Source organism: Amblyomma mixtum, chromosome 6, assembly GCF_055824585.1.
Source record: "Amblyomma mixtum isolate Tamu chromosome 6, ASM5582458v1, whole genome shotgun sequence".
In the NCBI taxonomy this organism is placed as follows: Eukaryota; Metazoa; Arthropoda; class Arachnida; order Ixodida; family Ixodidae; genus Amblyomma; species Amblyomma mixtum.
The window spans coordinates 91,259,562-91,277,757 of record NC_143017.1 but is presented as its reverse complement, the minus strand read 5'-3'; the positions used below and the strand labels follow the sequence as shown (position 1 = coordinate 91,277,757).

General features: G+C 47.2%; 1 protein-coding gene across 3 annotated transcripts in view; it reads left to right on the top strand.

Annotated features, from left to right (window-relative positions):
• Positions 1-6,118: 6,118 nt before the first annotated feature.
• CCHa2 (neuropeptide CCHamide-2) overlaps positions 6,119-18,196 on the top strand; it is a 32,370-nt gene continuing 20,292 nt past the window's right edge. For all 3 annotated transcript variants that reach the window (XM_089550526.1, XM_089550524.1, XM_089550523.1), the window contains exon 1: positions 6,119-6,227. In XM_089550526.1, the coding sequence (XP_089406652.1) occupies positions 6,149-6,227 (79 nt within the window). In that variant the 5' untranslated portion in view covers positions 6,119-6,148. The remainder of the gene's footprint in view (positions 6,228-18,196) is intronic.

Genomic DNA, 18,196 nt, shown 5'->3' with positions numbered 1-18,196 from the left:
CGCAGCACAAAGTGCAACTCTTGGAGTTCCAAGAAGCTAGCACAGCCTGATTAGCTTTACAATTTGGTAAAGCTAAAGAAGAAAACCCGGTGTTGTATAATTATGGCGACCAAATGTCGTATCTGTGCGAAATTCGAACTCGAACAATCCACCCGTGTAGCTGAGAGAAGCATTCTACTGCGCGCGTTTATTTTCTCAACATTCGGTGTATGGTATTCGCACAAGTAGATGCCGAGCTTCAAATTCTACTGCGCTTTCTAGTTCGTTTTTGCGTACCCTGCTCTAATCATACTTTTGGCACTAAAGCGCTGCATTTTCTTGCATTTGTAAGGCATGCAGAGGGCGCAAAGCAAGTATATATTACATGGGATATATGTGTGGTTTTAAAAATTAATTAGTGGATTTTTAGCGGATTATTAAAGCAGTCCCAGCAGAATGATTGGGGGTGAGGCAGGAGTCCCGCCTATTATGCCGACGCCAGGATTTTCAAACACATTACACCTTCAGACGCCACTGGACGGGGGAATTGACAGAAAACCACGAAAACCTTTCCGCAATTCGTACGCAAACGCATATATCGCTTCGTAAGAAAGGGGACCCCCTCAGGGTGATTGAGGGGGGGGGGGGGGGGGGGGGGATTCCTGTTTTTGCAGCTCGACAAGCTCTCCCCAACTGATTCGGCTAAACGAAGTTACATATGGTAGGGGCCCATCTCTTCGTTCTGGCTTCCTCGCTTCATGCGTGTCGCTCAGAGTTCCATTGGCCGCAGTTCCATATACTAAGCAAGTTTGGGCCCCTTTTCCTGCTGTACGAGGTGAGGCCCTGGGCTGCATCCCCCCCCCCCCCCCCCCCCCTTAATTCAGCGCTGAACGCAGCCCATCGGTGACTACTGAATATGCGGAGTGTGGTACTTCTCGCACATCCAACCATTGGACGACAGCATCTATTACCATCAAAGAATGCATTCCACGACGGAGATGGCAAAATACCTGATTTTAAATGGCTCGCATGACTTTGTGCTTCCTCAGTGGCTATAGCCTTGGCCACGGTAGGTAATTTCTCCATGACCATAACGTCGAGATTGGTTGCATGGATCAGCGGCACGTCCAGATATCGCGTTGCTGTAGGCACAACTACGTGCGAACCCCAGTTGGCACACCCGGCACCCGCGATGTTAACTAGCACTGTGGTTCTCCTGCGGTAGCAATTATCATCGCATCTTAACCATGTACTGCGCCTTCTTGAACTGCCGCATGGCTTCATGAGCTTGCTGATTTAGTCTGGCCTTAACATCTGCCATCAGGCGTCAATACAGACCTCTACTTCATATCGACCCTTGGTGATTTTCGCATGGCACGCAATTTAGATAGGCGTCGCCGTAATTGCCTGCACCGAATTCGCTCGGGCGTTTCCTACACAAAATACTTGCGGTGTTCGCGAAGATCTTGAACACTTGGTCTGCTGCTGCCTGATGTTCAATACACACCTCAAGGCATTAAGCCACCTGTAATGTTATGCAAGTAGTTGCAAAGCGGTTGATCTTAACATCATTACAGTAGGCCAGGACCACTGATTGGAGGGCCTCTTTAAAGAGCATGACTGCTTCATTCTTGAGTTGTGTGTGACTGTAGTGAGCGTACTGTTTTTTTTTTTATATATACAGAGAAGTTCCTTGTGCTTCTCCAAGTATAAGACGGGGTAAAGTACTTTTTTGTTTTGAGCGCAGCTCTTAGACACCTGTTCCCGTGTTCAGCGGTGTGCGCCGGCCTAAAAGAGCTTGGTGTGCAACAAAGGATAAAGCAGCACCGATGAGAATGCGAGGAGGAAACCGGAGGAGGAGAGCACACAGGTAGCGTGAAGGCAGGTTGCACGGCGGCGACCCGTGGCATCAGAGTAGCATGCGCCATCGCCTGCTCATCGATGACGTAATCAGTAAGATATGGGTCGCTCGCAAGAGATGGCGCCAGGTCGTTCACCCGAGGCGAGGCTCATTGGCAGCAAGAGCCTAACTGCGCGTTCTGCATGATGATGATCACAAGCTCGATGCTTTAGGCTATAGTCATATGCTGAGATGTTTAGGCAGCAATCAGTTGGGCGTGGAGGGAGCATCTGTGGCAGATCTTTGCGGCCCAAAAATGGCCACTAGTCCTAGTAATTCATCAGAGATTCCACTACATCTTGCTGTCACCATAACGGTTACTTTTCATATGAGACTTGTAGTTTAACCTGAGTGGGTAGGAGTATGTTACGAGTTGTCAATCAGTTTCGGGCTAGCTGGTGACAAGGCAACGTGTTGTAAACTGTGCATAGGGATGAAGGCGATACAAAACAAATGGCAACGCCACTGCGCAGAAAAGCGATTGGTTCCTTATTCGCATGCACTCTTTTATACAGACGTGGAAGAAAGAACTGCAAAAATGTTGGGAGAATAATAAAATAAACATTGCTGCAGATACAGGAAAACCGGCAGGCCACCTGCCTCGCTAGTGCCGAATGCCTTGCGGAAGTTGCCGAAGGCACGAAAGAAAGATAGAGAAAGAGGAAATAAAAGTAGGGAGGTTAGCCAGACAAAATCTTGTTGGATACTCTACACGCGGGGAGGGGGTTGAAGGGAGAAATGGACAGCGAAAGAGAGAGACGAAAGAGGAATGAAAAGCGAGTGCATATCGCAGCGTGGTGCGCGGCCAGGAAGCCCTTCAGTCCTTGTGAGGCCCGTAGAAAGTCTATAGACGGATTATCAAGCCAATGTGAGAAGCACCTTGATGGTTTTCCTAACGAGGATGGTTGGGGTCAAGGTCCCAGGACGTTGACTTCCTTCAGGGGCCACGAATGTGGAAAGCCCAAAAGGGCTACAGTACATGAACGAAAAAAAAAAAGATTACAGTAGTGTCTTACGTGTGCAGGTTTTCTAGAGTCTTGAGAAAGACAGGCAATAGAGCAGATGTGTGACAGGTGTTTTCTGCCTCAGGACAGATTTTGCGGTCCGCGACTGGGTGAAGAACCTCCGAAAGGCAACAAAATGTTTCAGAACGCAACGTCGTCAGCTCTTCGTGTCGGTGCGTTCCGGAGGAGGTCTACGCCATACCTTTCCCCTGCGAAAAGAAGTGTATAGGACAAACGGATAAGTGTCTGAATGGCAGACTAAACAAGCAGCACTATAACAACACGCGGCAGATCACAAAGCATGCGTCCGTGGCCGCGATCGCGGATGCCATCCAAAGCTGGACAGGTGCCCGTGCCGCGCAATAGTCGCGATAAGCGCAATCGTGAGATTCGTGAAGGCCAGATAAGGGAACAAAAGAAAGCTGCGTGAGCGTGAATGCTGTTAGGGCTGTTGTGAGGATAAGAACTCGCCTTCTACCTGCGTGATGCCGAAACGAGAGCCCGACCTTGGTGAATGAGGCCGACGCGCATGTAATCTTGTTGCCGTGGGGTGGTACCGGACTCTCCTACGTTAGCAACGCCATTGTTTTTGTTATTGTCTCGAGAATAACAGTGTCAAATTGCGAATAAATATCCAGTTGCTGGTCTGCTCATTAGTGCTGTCTTTATTTTGTCTCGTCTTTATCCCTAAGCACAAAACTCTACACCGCGTTGGCGGCCATAAGCAATTCATGCTTACACCTGCACTTGTAGGCACAGTAGGCCTGCAAGTAGGCCTAATTACCTGTAAGTAGGCCTAATTACCTGTAATTGTTAATATCTATTGCTTTTTGCTCGGTGCGTAGCGCCTGTTTCTTGCTCTGTTTGGCACTGATCACCGCCACTAGTTTTCTTACGCTTATTATTTTTATACGCATAAAATTATAAACTCTGTGAAGATTTGAGGTGGCGGCAAGTTCCGTCAGGGTGTAAAGCGCCTTATGCCTGACTTACGAAATACTAAGCGCCTTCAACTTTGAACAGCTAAACAAAGTTCTAAGCAACATCACGATTGACACAGGAGCATGTGCAGTTTTCTTGGTTATTTCACTGTGCTGCTTCAAGTACGGAATACTGAATCCCGCAAATTTTGTATGCTTCAAATAGGACGCGCATGATTTAAAGCGTCAGTACCTCGGTCTCATAATTATAACTTGAGCCAATTTCAGGCTTGTGCCTGCTGTATTTACGACTGTCGATGCCCTTTAGTTTGACAGTGGGAGAATCTAACAAGATAACTTCTGTGTTTCACTTTGTTTTCCCGTCGTGATTTATTTTGCCCGTGTGATCGAATAACTTATCAAAGCTTTCAGTTTTTAGCAAGTTGGCGAGGTAATACTGGCTCGTTAGGGCATTTATTAATGCAAAGTACCTTTGAATGAATCAGCGCAACAGAAAGGTAGAATTTCTTGCTTTCACCCGAAATTTACAGTTAAATATATTCAGGACATGTCAGGTAACGTCAGCCAAGCACTTCTAAACAATGCTTACGCAGGTAGACGGAATAAATCTGAGGGAGCGGGGGGGAGTTAGTCTCATTTGAACCATGTATTTCTTCGATTCTTGCTTTCGTGAGAAAAAAAAAATGGGTTAGAGCACTGTTCTTCTGCGTAAAACTTCTCGCCTGACGTTGGGAAGGGGGGGGGGATATCTCCCCTCTCACCTCCCCCCTCCGTACAAGCTTTGCGTCCTGCGCAGAAGCGAATGAGCGTTGATTAAAGCTCGACTGCGCAACTTTGAAGTCCTCCAACTGAATATACTCGATCGTTACGTGCAGTTTCTTCAACATGGTATTCTGTGAAAAAAATCTGGTAGGTTTCATGCAATGTGAAAATATATTTTCGCTCTTCTAAGAGTTAATTGCCCGTATCATTAACTCTTCGCAAGACCTTTCGATGCCAGCCATGGCATTGGTCAGCTTAGTGGCAGACGGCGGTGGTAAAGCGTTCTTAAATGAAAACTTTGTTAATTCGGCTCCTGGTAGGCTGACGCAAGTTCTATTTATTTATTTATTTATTTATTTATTTATTAGTACCTCACAGGCCCCGAAGAGCATTGGGTGAGGGGGGCAAATCGAAAAAAAGGTATATACAGATGGAAAAAACCGTAATATCGGTACAAGAACGCGGTACAAGTCAAATACAAGAAAGGAACACGAAATTTATACAAAACGGAGAAAATAACATCAGACACGAAAATGGAGGGAAAAAAAAAGCGAAACACGAACATGAGAAAAAAAAAGCAACCAGGGGTAACAGAAGTGGTAAATGGGAAAACAACGTTAAGAACAAATGAAACTGTTGTACATTTCAAACATTTTGGGAGCACCATTTATTTTTATCGAAACGGCACTAAGGCACGGGCCACTCAAGATGCGTACGCGCAATCACTTTCAGAAAATTCATTGATTAAAGAGTAAAATTTTCACCAAAAAGTTGCAAGGGCATAGGAACCACGTCAATCCCCTTCCCCTCCTTCCTTCTTAGCGTGAATAAACACGACAAAGACGAAGCAGTATGCATATGCATTTCATATATTCGTGCCTTCGAAAGCTTGACCTGGCGGCAACGACCACACATGCATAGATATATCTATCTAATCTAATTAACGAACGGTGGTGGGCAGCGAGGTTATATACGCCCACACGGATTTATCGAACGCAAGAACGTAAACATTCCATATGCGGTGGCAGGGTAAGTTTCTTGCTTGTGGTCGGCCGAACGTAGACCCGCTTTTAGTGCTCCCACCCGAAGACTCCTTCCCCTTCTCTGTAGCCACGCCGCTGATTCCCAATTCATTATTGTAATACGCCGTCAGATCAGCATACGACGCGCGGCGCACCACGCTAGACACCGACGGTACAGAGAAAAAAAACAAAGATTAGGAGCAAGTGTTTGCTCTGATATAAATAAAAGTGCGCCTTCATCATGCTAAGGACGACGGCTTCGGCGATGCTGGCGAGCCACTTGGCGTGATACCACGTCCTGTTGACTCGCTGCCCGCGTAATATCCACGTCCATCTTCGCCGTGGTGCACCAGCCTGCTTGTATACGTTCTCTCGGCCGCTCGCTCCACTGGTCACCAAGCGACGTTCAAAGTACCTGGGCAATAATGGTAATGGACAGGCCCTGTGTAGGGAGGGCCGCCGCTGCTTTAAAAGGACGGGCGGACTCAGCGGTCGGACGAAGTCGCCGGAGTCCCCGGACAGAGCACCAGTTCCTTGAGGATGTGCGTCCAGTCATCTCTGTCCGTCTGGTTGCTATGCTTGGCTCTACTAGTGGCCGGCGCCTATTCGGCGGCGTTTGGTGAGTTTTCAGAAGATCTGAGTGGTATGTGCCGGCTCAAAAACTATAAGCGCGGAAAATGAATTCACCTGTGCGTTTTACAGCTTAGGAAATTGAACGTTTTAATCCATATTCAGTGTGTGGTATGCCGGCTGTCTAAGCAAGGACTACGCAGTCGCTCGACACTGGTTGCCATGGTTTCCCCCAAGTTGTTTCTGATACGCTGTGAGCTTCGCCTCGTATACTGCGTCCGGTTCGCGAAGGCACTACATTTGAGTACACACTTGATTCTGTGTCGTGTTTTTTTTTTTTTGTTTGCGGTTAGCGCATGTAGCTTCATTGGTTCTCGCAGCAGTGTCAGCTACAGCTCTTGAGAGATGTTCTTAGAATGACATCACAAGCTTTTCGCTTCACAGTTGCTTAACCAGCTGGTGGCGACGAGTAGGGTCAGGGTGTGGCCGAGAGGCCTCCCATTTTGTATCCCATAAGGTACAAAGGTGCGGCTCTTGCACACTGACGACTACGAGTGATCGTCATAAAGATTCCGATGTCGACCAGTTTAATATACATCGCGCATCACGGTGAGCGACGTCCAGCAGTTATTACGCGTGAACCGTAGGTTTTCGAGTGAGTCACTGACAAGGTCATTAGGGCAGCCGTCCTGCAATTGCCTTGCGCTTAACAGCAGGAGCAGCGCAGACGCCCACGCCACGATGCCGCAACAAAAATTCGCCCCTGCGTTCTTATCAGATTACTGGCGCGGTCGCCACAGCCTAACTCGACACAGTCAAGCCTAATGGATCTTGCAGGGGCAGTTAGGATGGCGACATTCACAAGGGAGGTCAATGTCACAGACAGGCTTTGGTTATCTGCCGTGGCTGTTTCCTCCGGCGTGTTAACTCACATAAGGTGAGCTTGCGCGCAAACCCAAGTCACGCAGCCTACCTTTCATTTTGTTCATTCAAAATGATTTCTTCTTGACTATAGTGTCTTTCAGATTTAAGGCTGAAAATGTTGCCATTAGACAGCGGGACTGAATTACTTCGCAGAAGTTGCTTGTCGAACGCCGCCGTCTGCGCCGTATGCGCCACACTTTTTAGTGGGAGGATTGTTGGAATTGGGTTCCGCGCGCGTCATTCTATGAAAACAGATTTCGCCAGACGCCTTGTTGAGGGCGCTTGTTAAAATGACTCTTAATGGCGGCTTCCCAAGAAACTTCCTATCAGCGTCCATAAACGTGCCTCTAAGCGTAGCATCTACAGGTTACAATCCGAAGCCGGGACAAATAACTAAATAAAAATGAAAAGAGGAAAGAACTTCTTGGGATAAAGTTAAACGGAACGCTAGCAAACCGTATTCTGCGAATTTCGCGTCATCAAACAGTTCACCGCGTGTTCAGCGAATGGGGATGAGCGGGTTCCAGGAATAGCAGGCACAACCGCATCCCAGCGCTTGCGCCACTCCCAACGAAATGGGCTCAAGAGGAGCGTCAAATTCTCATATAGATTAGCGCACTCGCACTTGCCGACTCTCCATGGTGGCTTTTTTTTTTTTTCCGTGTAGAGCGGATTCTCAAGAAAATTCTGTCGAGTGACCTTGCGGGTAAATTCCGGTGATGGTCGGGGCAAGTTGGATGCCGCCAGCCAAGAATATTTACAAAGCAACAACAAAAAAAAAAAAAAAGGTGAAAAGACAATAACAAAACACTCTTGGCCTTATCTACCCTCGTTCCGCAGCTCCATGTGATACAGTAGCGTGTATTTCTCGCGAGCGTTTCAGTGACACACGTTGCCCAACACCCCGCCGCTGGGAGCGGACCTTACAAATTCGCGGAACGGGCGCGGGCCTCCTACGTTATCCTATGTTTTACTTCCGAAGAAACCCGAGACACTTAGTTGTGCTGATTTCCGATGAAATTGGCGCGCGCGAGTGACCGAATGTGAACCGTTATTGCGTGAGTGCGGGTCGCGGGGCCAGGGACGATAAGGGCTGAGCCCTTATCTGGGCCGCCGTGTTTACTGATGGGAGCTACTGATTAGCGGGAAACACCACCGCGCCCGCGCGGATGGCGCCGACTATTCCGCGTTTTAATCGCGAGCTTGCTAGGAAATAACGTGGTTGCCCGGAATGACCGTTCAGCCACGTCAAGGCCTATTTCTCGCTTCCACTCGTCCGCTAACTATGATATGGGCGGAAAAATAAAGAAAAAAAGGAAGAGAAAGTTCGAAACACAATAGAGGAGTTTTCTAAGTCATGTGCAGCTACGTTCCCCCGAATCGGCGTGTTTGTTTGGAGAAAGTTATGCTTGCTTTGCGCAAGACGTCAGTGCGCATCGTCTAGGTTGGATGTTATGATGTACAGGGTCAATCACACTTAATGGGAACATGGCTCTGCGTGGCCGCTCACGTGTGGAGTGCCATTGCAACAAACGCGGTCATGAATCACTGCAGAGTGGCGCATGAGAAGAGAGACCTCGACGTGGTGCTTCGTGTCATCTGCCCCTTGCACGAGTTTGCTACCGGCTTGGTTGTTATGGTGCTCCACATCGGCGCAGCCTCACGGAGCCGTGTTCCCGCTAAGTGTGATCGACACTGTACAAGAAAGGCAGTGATTTGTGCCTGTTATGAGAGCCAATGATGCATAGTCGAGTTGGGGAGGAGGAATAACCGCAAACTTGACAGGACTGAAGATCGAGAAGAGGACAGGACGAGCGGTAACTAGCAACTGAAGTTTATTGAAAAAAAGACATGTTGCAGCAAAGGTTGCATCTGCGCATAGCGTACGGGAACTAAGATAGTGACACGTGGAACACACAAGATAATTAATGATATACATCGAAACGAACAAGAAACGAACAAAAACAACAAAGAAATGCCCGTCACAGGTTTAACAGAAACCGGGTCTCTTTATCTAAAAGCGCCACGGAAGGCTCACTCACACACATATTAAGCCCAAGTTTGCGCATGTGTGCCGCCTCTAAAATCTCTCTTTCGAGCCTCGACCTGCCCCTTCCGATGATGGTGGCTTTGTTGAACTGTGGGTAGCAGCCATCGCATTCCCTGCAGTGTCTCGGCAGATTTGCGCCATTATCAGGTTTCAAGGAGCGGAAGTGCTGTCGCAGCCTATCGTTTAGACATTGACCCGTCTGGCCAACGTATACTCTGCCGGCATTTCTTTGTTGTTTTTTGTTCGTTTCTTGTTCGTTTCGATGTATATCATTAATTATCTTGTGTGTTCCACGTGTCACTATCTTAGTTCCCGTACGCTATGCGCAGATGCAACCTTTGCTGCAACATGTCTTTTTTTCAATAAACTTCAGTTGCTAGTTACCGCTCGTCCTGTCCTCTTCTCGATCTTCAGTCCTGTCAAGTTTGCGGTTATTCCTCCTCCCCAACATGTCTGACCAACTGGCCCAAAGCTTCCCCTTGTTGATGCATAGTCGAGCTCGACTAGACAAAGCGGTGACATTTTTAGTGGACGGCTGTCACGTAACAGGTTGATTCTCGCTTTTCCTGCTATTCGTTCTAAAACGTGATCAGATCAGTCCTTATCTTTCTTGACGTCTCATGTTGTTGGGGCTCAGAGCGACTATTCATAACCTAGGCACCATCCAAGCCCCGCAAGACGCGGATGGTATGAGAGTGGGTCTTGTCTACACTCTGCAGAGATGTGAAGGACGCCCTGACTTGGCTGTTCGGCTGGAATAAACATATAGTTGCGATGGTGATGATCGTGGTTGGCTTGACATTGTTTTAAAGAGAGAAATTGTGGGGAGCGACATTTGAAAATTCAATATAATTATGGAATGACGAGCAAAAGAAAATTCTTAAATGTGCTTCCTTTTAGCGTTATTTTTTTTCATGCAGAAACGCAAAGGCAAGACGAAAAAGTCTGCAACATGAGGAGCTTGACGGGGCTTCTTGCTCCGCTTCTTCGCGACGGGTAGCTTGCGTGCAGAGTGTATAACAGTCAAAGTTTTGTACACTACAGGACTTCAGCAGTTTATGAGAATAAATACAAGTACAAACCGGCACCCCCTGCTGTGCATGCCTTCGCTTGGATCCACAGCGGTTAACTTGCCTTCGCATTACATGCCCCGCGTAGCACAGGGCGGCAGAAATTTAGGTGACCGGATGAGATTAATAAGTTTTCGGGGTTACAGTGGCCGCAGCTGGAAAAGGACAGGGCTATTTCGTGAAATATGGGAGAATCCTTTGCCCTGCAGTGGGTGTTATTAGGCTGATGATGATGATGAACCGGCAGTGTAGGTGCATTGAAAATGCAACATGTACAGTCGGGGACAAAAGTCTCCGGACCACGTGTTCCTCAAACGAAGCTTATAGCTCTACTACCAGACATTGGCTGGAGACCGCACTTGCGGGGATGAAAGAACAAAAATTTAACTTTTACCTCATAAAGTGTGGTCTCCATCCGCCGACTAATAGCAGAGCTATCGGCTTCGTTAGAGGAACACGTGGTCCGGAGACTTTTGTTCCCGACTGTACACATCTTATACACGTATGCATGCAGGTACTCGTAGATGATCAAAGATACATCATGACAGTTGTAAGCAATGCTTTATTGCTGGGCAGACATAAATCGAATTAGCACAAGGACGCCGGTACTGTCGAATAACAGTGCATTTTATTCAGGTCATCAAATTTTGGTTCGCAGTAAGAATTGATCCTGTGTATCTCTGTGGCCGTGTTCATGGCTTTTTAAGCACCAAAAGACACAATCATTGCCGGGGAAATTCAGCCTGAAACTTGAGCATTTTTTTTCCCTGACACTGGGTTCGGGTTTGCTTTGGTTTATGGGGTTTAACGTCCCAAAGCGACTGAGGCTATGACAGACGCCGTAGTGGAGGGCTCCGGAAATTTCGACCACCTGGGGTTCTTTAACGTGCACTGATATCGCACGGTACACGGGCCTCGAATTTCTCCTCCAAAGAAATTCAACCGCCGCGGCCGGGATCGAACCCGCGTCTTTCGGGCCAGCAGCCGAGCACCATAGCCACTGAGCTACCGCGGCGGCTGACACTCGGTTCAAACGCATGATATGAATGGCGGAAGTTAATGGCGGTATAGCGCAGCCTTACACTCTAAACACAAATACGCCTATACTGGAGTAAAAAGGCAGTGATCTGTCCTTTAGCGCTCTGCCTTTTGCAAAAGGGAGTGCGCTGTAGGACAGTTTGCTCCATTGTGGTGGTGTTGGTGGTGTTGAATTTGTGGGAGTCTATGTCACCAAGGCGACTAATAAAGGCCAAAATGGGCTAACTAAGGGAAGAGATTACAGGCAAGCCAGGCGAATTCAAACCTTCGACTGCCGTCAGCAGCAAGACTGACATCGCAGCAGGACGTGGCACAGTAGAGCGCCGGCAGAAACCTAAAAGCATGCAGGAAACTGCATAGAGAACGGCCACCGATCAGGCACTGCAGCAGAAGGCTGCTCCACCTTCGCGGGTTCTGATAGCATCAACTGTAGCGGTGGCTGGTTTAAGGAAGGCAGCGGACGATGGGGTACCGGGAATCAACGGTTGACATCATTCTATGTTGTAGGCCGGTGTACAGCCGAAAGAAAACAAACGACGGAATCGTGCAAAAAACACGAGCAAATTTTGGGTCGTTTTGTCGTAACGAGAGATATATGCGTAATATTTTAGTATTTTTGTGTGCTTTTGTGTAGTTCTGGCGCAGCATAATAATACAAATATTTATGTTGTTGCTACAAAAATGTTTCCTGTTATTACAAGTTCAAGGCTTCGGGGATGTACCGTGGGACTGTGAATTTTACGCTACTTGCGGAGGGTTTCAACTTTGGTAACGCTAGCGCCAGCTCTAAAATGGGTTTATGGGGTTTAACGTCCCAAAAGCGACTCAGGCTATGAAGGACGCCGTAGTTAAGCGCTCAGGAAATTTCGACCACCTTGGGTTCTTTAACGTGCACTGACATCGCGCAGTACACGGACACCTAGAATTTCGCCTCCATCGAAATTCGACCGCCGCGGCCGGGATCGAACCCGCGTGAAGGGACTGCAGCGCTACCAGACCCGTGGCCCGCGCGGATATGTGGAGGTCCGATAGTTCCGAACACGTTCATTCTCGCTTCGACAGCTTGTACGTATTTGATCCTGGAAGCTAGAAATGACCCTCTCTTTGTGCACACTCCGATCTTGAGGTTGCCCTGGGGCCCCAGCACGTGTGGGTGCAGACCTTTTTCATGATGGAACTCTGCGCATGCGCGCGCAATGCATTGCGGGAAGAGGGCGACCGCCATGTTTTTTGGTCGTTCGTCGGCCAGTATAGGAACGGTGCGGCCGGTTGCGTCGCTCGATCGGCACGTCGCTGCTGCGCAGTTGTCAACTATGCGCTTTTCGTTCCTGTTGAAATCGCTGGCGAGATGCCTCAGCGATGCGCCGCCGTGGGATGCTTTAATTTTAGCAAAAAACAACAGGAAATGCAAGATTTTTTTATATTCCCTGCGGCATCACTGCATGCGACAAAAAGGGCATAGTGGGTGCAGGCAATGTGCCGTGTGAATGTTGTTGGAGCTGCGTGACAGCCAACAGCCAACTCGCGTGTCTGCAGCGACCACTTTGTGACAGGTGCACGCTCAATTATTCTTTCTTGCGCTCTATTTTCTAAGAAGCCCCTCATTTACCCTTCCTTGCGGGCTCTATTGCATGGGCAAGTTCCCTTTCAATAAACTTCTGTGACCTGCATGCCAGTTTAAAGGAGGGGCGTGTAGGGAGTATCTGAGGGTAACCAGCGTCGTCACCTCAGCGACGACTGTTGCTGCTGCGCGCCCCTTCTCTTTCAATCTTTTCCTTTCGCATGCATTTCGACCCCTTTCTGCATGCACGTGCAGTGATAGTAGCTTAGTTTGAGCCAGGACACAGGCCCGTGCACTTTCCACTATCTTCCTTTCTCCGGTCTCGGAAGCGAAGTGTGTTCGCTTGGCGCAAGCGGCCCCAGCGCGCCGCGTTGGAAACTAAAAGGCATGCGTTCGAACTCCACTCAAAGCTATACCTTTTAGCATGGTGTAGACGGAAGGACGGCCGGACAAATACTTGCGAGTACAGACAGGTCAAAACGTAACCTTTAAATGCACTCACGCATTAAAACTGACCTGTAAGCGGCAGTTAACGAATGGAAACTTTATTGTCATCTATTTGGAATTCTTTGTGGGTGTCTTTGCAGCTGTTCGGGGTGGCCGGCTGTTGAAGTCTGTCGGCGACCCCTTGAGCTCTTGCCACGGCCTTGGGCTGTACTTCCTGGTCGGGGCTTGAGAAACTAGCTTCACATGCATCCCTTGAGTGAATTACAACCAGGTCTGCTGTAGGCGGACCCTCCATGCAAACCAAATTATGTGATCCAGCGTTGCTGGCTCACTGCACAACTGGCAGTGAGGATTTACCAGATAGGAAAAATATTCGCGTAGACCCACGGATTTGGGGGCGAACGTGTTTGCAGTCGCCTCCATATGGTGGCCTGATCTCAGTTGAGCGACGAATGTGGAGGAAGCAGACTAGCCCTAAGATCTCTGTAATAACCCGTAATGGCCTTGTAAGTGTACAGCGTCTCACTTCTGAAGGCCCCTACGTCGGAGACCTTCTCAGGAGCTCGGCTGACAAAACCTCGAGCGTACTGGTCTCTTAACGGGTCCCCTCCAGCCAGGAGCTACGGCCGACTGTCATAACATGACAGTTAATCCGCTTGCACCTGCCAGCATCCTGCGAAGTCATGCTAGTAGGGGAGAGGGGATTGACAACGTCGTCATGACTATCGGTTTTTTCATAGCTAGCAAAGGACAGGGTTAACTGGAGAGACATGGGAGAGGCCTTTCATTTCATTTCATTTATTGAACCCTCAAGGCCAAATGCATTAAAGAGGGGAGTGGTTACAAAACATGAAGATACATAAACAGATGCAATGCATGATACAAAACAAAGATTATATTCCTGTTATACAATGTTAGCTAGTGCAGAACGAAAATGCTGGTTATCACTTATGTCGACGATATCTGCGGGAAGGCGGTTCCATTCGCGTGATGTACGAGGCAAGAAAGACTGAAATGAAGTTACAGTGTTACACGTTTCAATGCCAACTTTGTGACGATGATCAATGTGGTTTGACACGTATCTGGGGGAGGAAATGAGAGCATCATGCAGGATGGAATGATGGTATAGCTTATGAAAGAGGCTCAAACGAATTGTCTGCCGGCGGGATGCTAAAAGAGGCAAAGAAAGATTAGCTTTCATGCTTGTTACACTTGCGGTACGGTTAAAGTTGGACAGGATAAAGCGTGCAGCGTTATTTTGAACTAGCTCAAGCAAAGTTATCAGTTTATCATGATGGGGATCCCATATGGCGGCGGCGTATTCCAGATTAGGACGTATTAGTGTTTTATAAAGCAATAATTTTAAGGAAGACGGAGTTTTGGAAAAGTTACGGCGGACATAGCCCAACATGCGGTTAGCTTTGTTAGCAATGTACTCAATATGGAGCTTCCAGTTAAGGTCAGCAGAAATATGAACACCCAGGTATTTATATGAAGTAACCGCTTCTAAGGGAACGTTATTTAGGTAGTACACAGGCGGAGCGTTGGCACTTCTTGATATTCGCATGATTTTGCACTTATTAGTGTTAAGTTCCATAAGCCATTCATTACACCAAAGAGAAATATTAGAGAGATCACGCTGAAGAAGGTTAGCATCGTCGGGAGATTTTATTTCGCGGAAAACAACACAGTCGTCAGCAAACAAAAGAATGTTAGATGATACAATGGAAGGGAGGTCGTTGATGTAAATAAGAAATAAAAGGGGTCCGAGCACGGAACCTTGTGGCACGCCCGAGTAAACTTCGCTGAAAGGTGAGTTAAAATTATTAGCGGAAACGAACTGCGATCGGTTAAGAAGAAAGTATTCAATCCATTTCAGAACGTTGTAGTCGATATTAAGTTGGGTTAGCTTTAAAAATAATAAGCGGTGACATACCTTGTCGAATGCCTTAGAATAATCAAGGAAAATGCAGTCAGCTTCTGATGCGCGATCTAAAATATGATGAAGTTTGATAGTGAAGCTGGCAAGTTGGGTTTCGCAAGAAAATGACTTCCGAAAGCCGTGCTGTGCGGGTGTAAAAAAGGAATTAGACTCGAGAAAGTTCACAAGGTTAGTGAAAATGACGTGTTCTAATAGTTTGCAACAAGTACTAGTAAGCGAGATGGGGCGATAATTTGTAGGGGAGGTTCGATTTCCTGATTTGAATAATGGAACCACCTTCCCGACTTTCCATTGTGTTGGCAGAATGGAATTATCGAGAGTCTGCTGAAAAATCTTTGTTAGTATTAAGGAGCTAGAGGTAATTGTATTTTTTAAAAATTTAGCATGAATGCAGTCAAAACCGGGCGATGAATGAAGTTTTAGGGCATCAATAAGTTTAGCAACACCAGATGTATCGATGAAGATTTGAGGCATAGCAGGGTAATTATACCGGAGTGGAACGGGATGTGTGCTGTTTGATGTGCGCGAGAAGTTCTGAATAAAGGTTTTGTTAAGTTCTGATGCGCATAAATGAGCCGGAATAGGGTCCCCTGACACGTCAGTTAAGTTAATAGATTCTTCGGTATGTGGGTTGATGACGCGCAAAAATTTTTTAATGTTAGTAGATAGCATGGATGGTAACGTGTTGGAAAGGAAGTTATCTTTTGCATGCTTAAGTGCAGTAGTATAGGCATCAGCGGCAGTCTTGTATGCGTCCCAGTGTGTGTTACACGGTGATAGCCTAGCTATACGATATCGGCGCTTTTTTCTGTTAGATAGGCGTCTTATATAGGCGGTGTACCATGGGGCTTGAGGATTAGAAGTGATGGTGCGTCTTGGAATATATTTCTGAGTTAGTTCATGAACTTTGGCCGTAAACATATCCCAGTTAGTTTGCACAGAGCGATCGTCAAAGTTTTTCAGGAAGTTTTCAGAAAACACTGATAATTCATTGTTAATGGCATCGAAGTCTGCTCTAATATAATCTAGTATGCTTTTTTTCTTTCTTGCAGGTTTAGGACAGGTAGCGTTAATGCTGAAAACAAGCAAAGAGTGATCGCTTATATTAGGTAAATAGGTGATGGCGGAAGCAAAGTCGGCTCGATTGGTTAGGATCAAATCTAAAGTGTTGGCAGTGTTGACAGAGATTCTGGTAGCATTAGTGACTGATTGGGTAAATGAAAAAACGGAGCATAAATCTAAAAAATCACTGGCATCGGATGAAAATTGAGAAAGGGTGGGAGGCTGGGTATCTCAAGAAATATTGGGAAAGTTAAAATCACCTAGCAAAAACAAGGAAGCCGATGGAAATCTAGTGTGTATTATGTTAAGCTCGTCGTGAAGCTCGTTAATAAACAAGCGCAAAGAAGAAGGAGGGCGATAGCATACGCCGAATATTATTTTCTGGTGGTGTAAAGTAACTGATGCCCATACAGTTTCCAAGACGCTATTAGTGTAGATGCATGATGACGGTATGTCTTTCGAAATAGCAAGGAGTACGCCGCCTCCTCGCTGAATAGTTCGGTCATTGCGATATATTGTGAAGCGGTGTGCGTTGTGAAAGATTTCGTTATCGTGGATTTGATGTGATAGCCAAGTTTCAGTAAGTGCGATGATATGTGCAGAACAGGTGTCGATAGCCGATGAAAGAGGTGTTTTCTTGTTCAAGATACTTCTGATGTTAGTGTACAGAATCGTAACATCAGATGGTGATGAATGACCACTGCCCCTCTCGCGCCCCTAGGACGCAACAAGTGGCGAAGCGTCTGATCCTTGGGGCACGTGTTCGGATGACAGCTCGATTTCATCAACTGAGTCGTTGGATGGATTGTACATGAAGCATTTGCCGCGTATGAGTAGCTTGTTGTAGCGAAGGCGAAATTTGGGTGATCCCGGATAGCCGATTCCAAATTCGGTTAGTTTCCGTCTCGCAGTTCGAGTAGCGGGTGAGAAATCTTCGCTTATTGATATTTTGTGTTCCTTGAAATCATTACGATGAGATAGGATTAACTCTTTCACTTTGTAGTTAGTAAATTTGGCAATGATGGGTCTGCATTTGTTAGCGGAAAAGATGCCTAAACGATGAACACGCTGGAATGGGTCGTTTGGTAACGAGTCAAGTACCTTCGTTAGTGCATTGGTCAGTGTGCTTTCTGTTTCTTGCCAAGTTTCCGATGAATCTGTTAGTCCATGAAAAATCAAATTATCTCGGCGTGATCTGTCCTCCATATCATCTAGGCGTTTTTGCAAGAAGCGATTTTGTGAAGTTAAGCTTTCGATAGATTCTTGCATGCCTGCAAACTCAAGGCTGAAGGTGTCAAGAATTTTCCCTTTCTCTTCCAGTTCATCTAAACGCTTCTGAACATTTCTTATTTTTGTTTCGATGCTTTTCTGCCCAGTCTTAATGGATTTAATATCTGCTGTCAGCTCGGTTAGCGCCTTCGAACTTTGTAATGAGCGGGCGTGAACATCTTTGAGCAGTTGAAAAATTACGGTCATCTGTTCTGCAGGGTCTTCAGGGAGAGATTCAATATCTGATAGGGATTCAGATCGTGTGGTGGGGCCGGGGTTCGTTTCTATGTCGCCGGAACACAAGAGTAGAAAAGCCATAGAAAAGCAATCACACACAGTTTCACACAGCACCCCTGGGCACGGGAACAGCAGCAAGCAGATGTCGTCGCTCTTTTTAGCGTACAAGGAAAATGTACACACCTGCATCGGAGCAAAGCGGAAATCAGGAGCCATGCTTCTTGCAACGTTCCCGTGCCCACTGAATCCGAGGACGGAGAGGCCGCAGCTTAAATTCCTTGCGGGCGATGATGCAGTTGTCGATGGGGTTGAACAGCCGAAGGCGAGTGATTCTACCGGGTGCGCAGGGATGAAAGATATGTTGCCGGGGCCACTGTCAGGCAGTGGCGTAGGTAGCATCTGAGCTGAAGGGCATGAG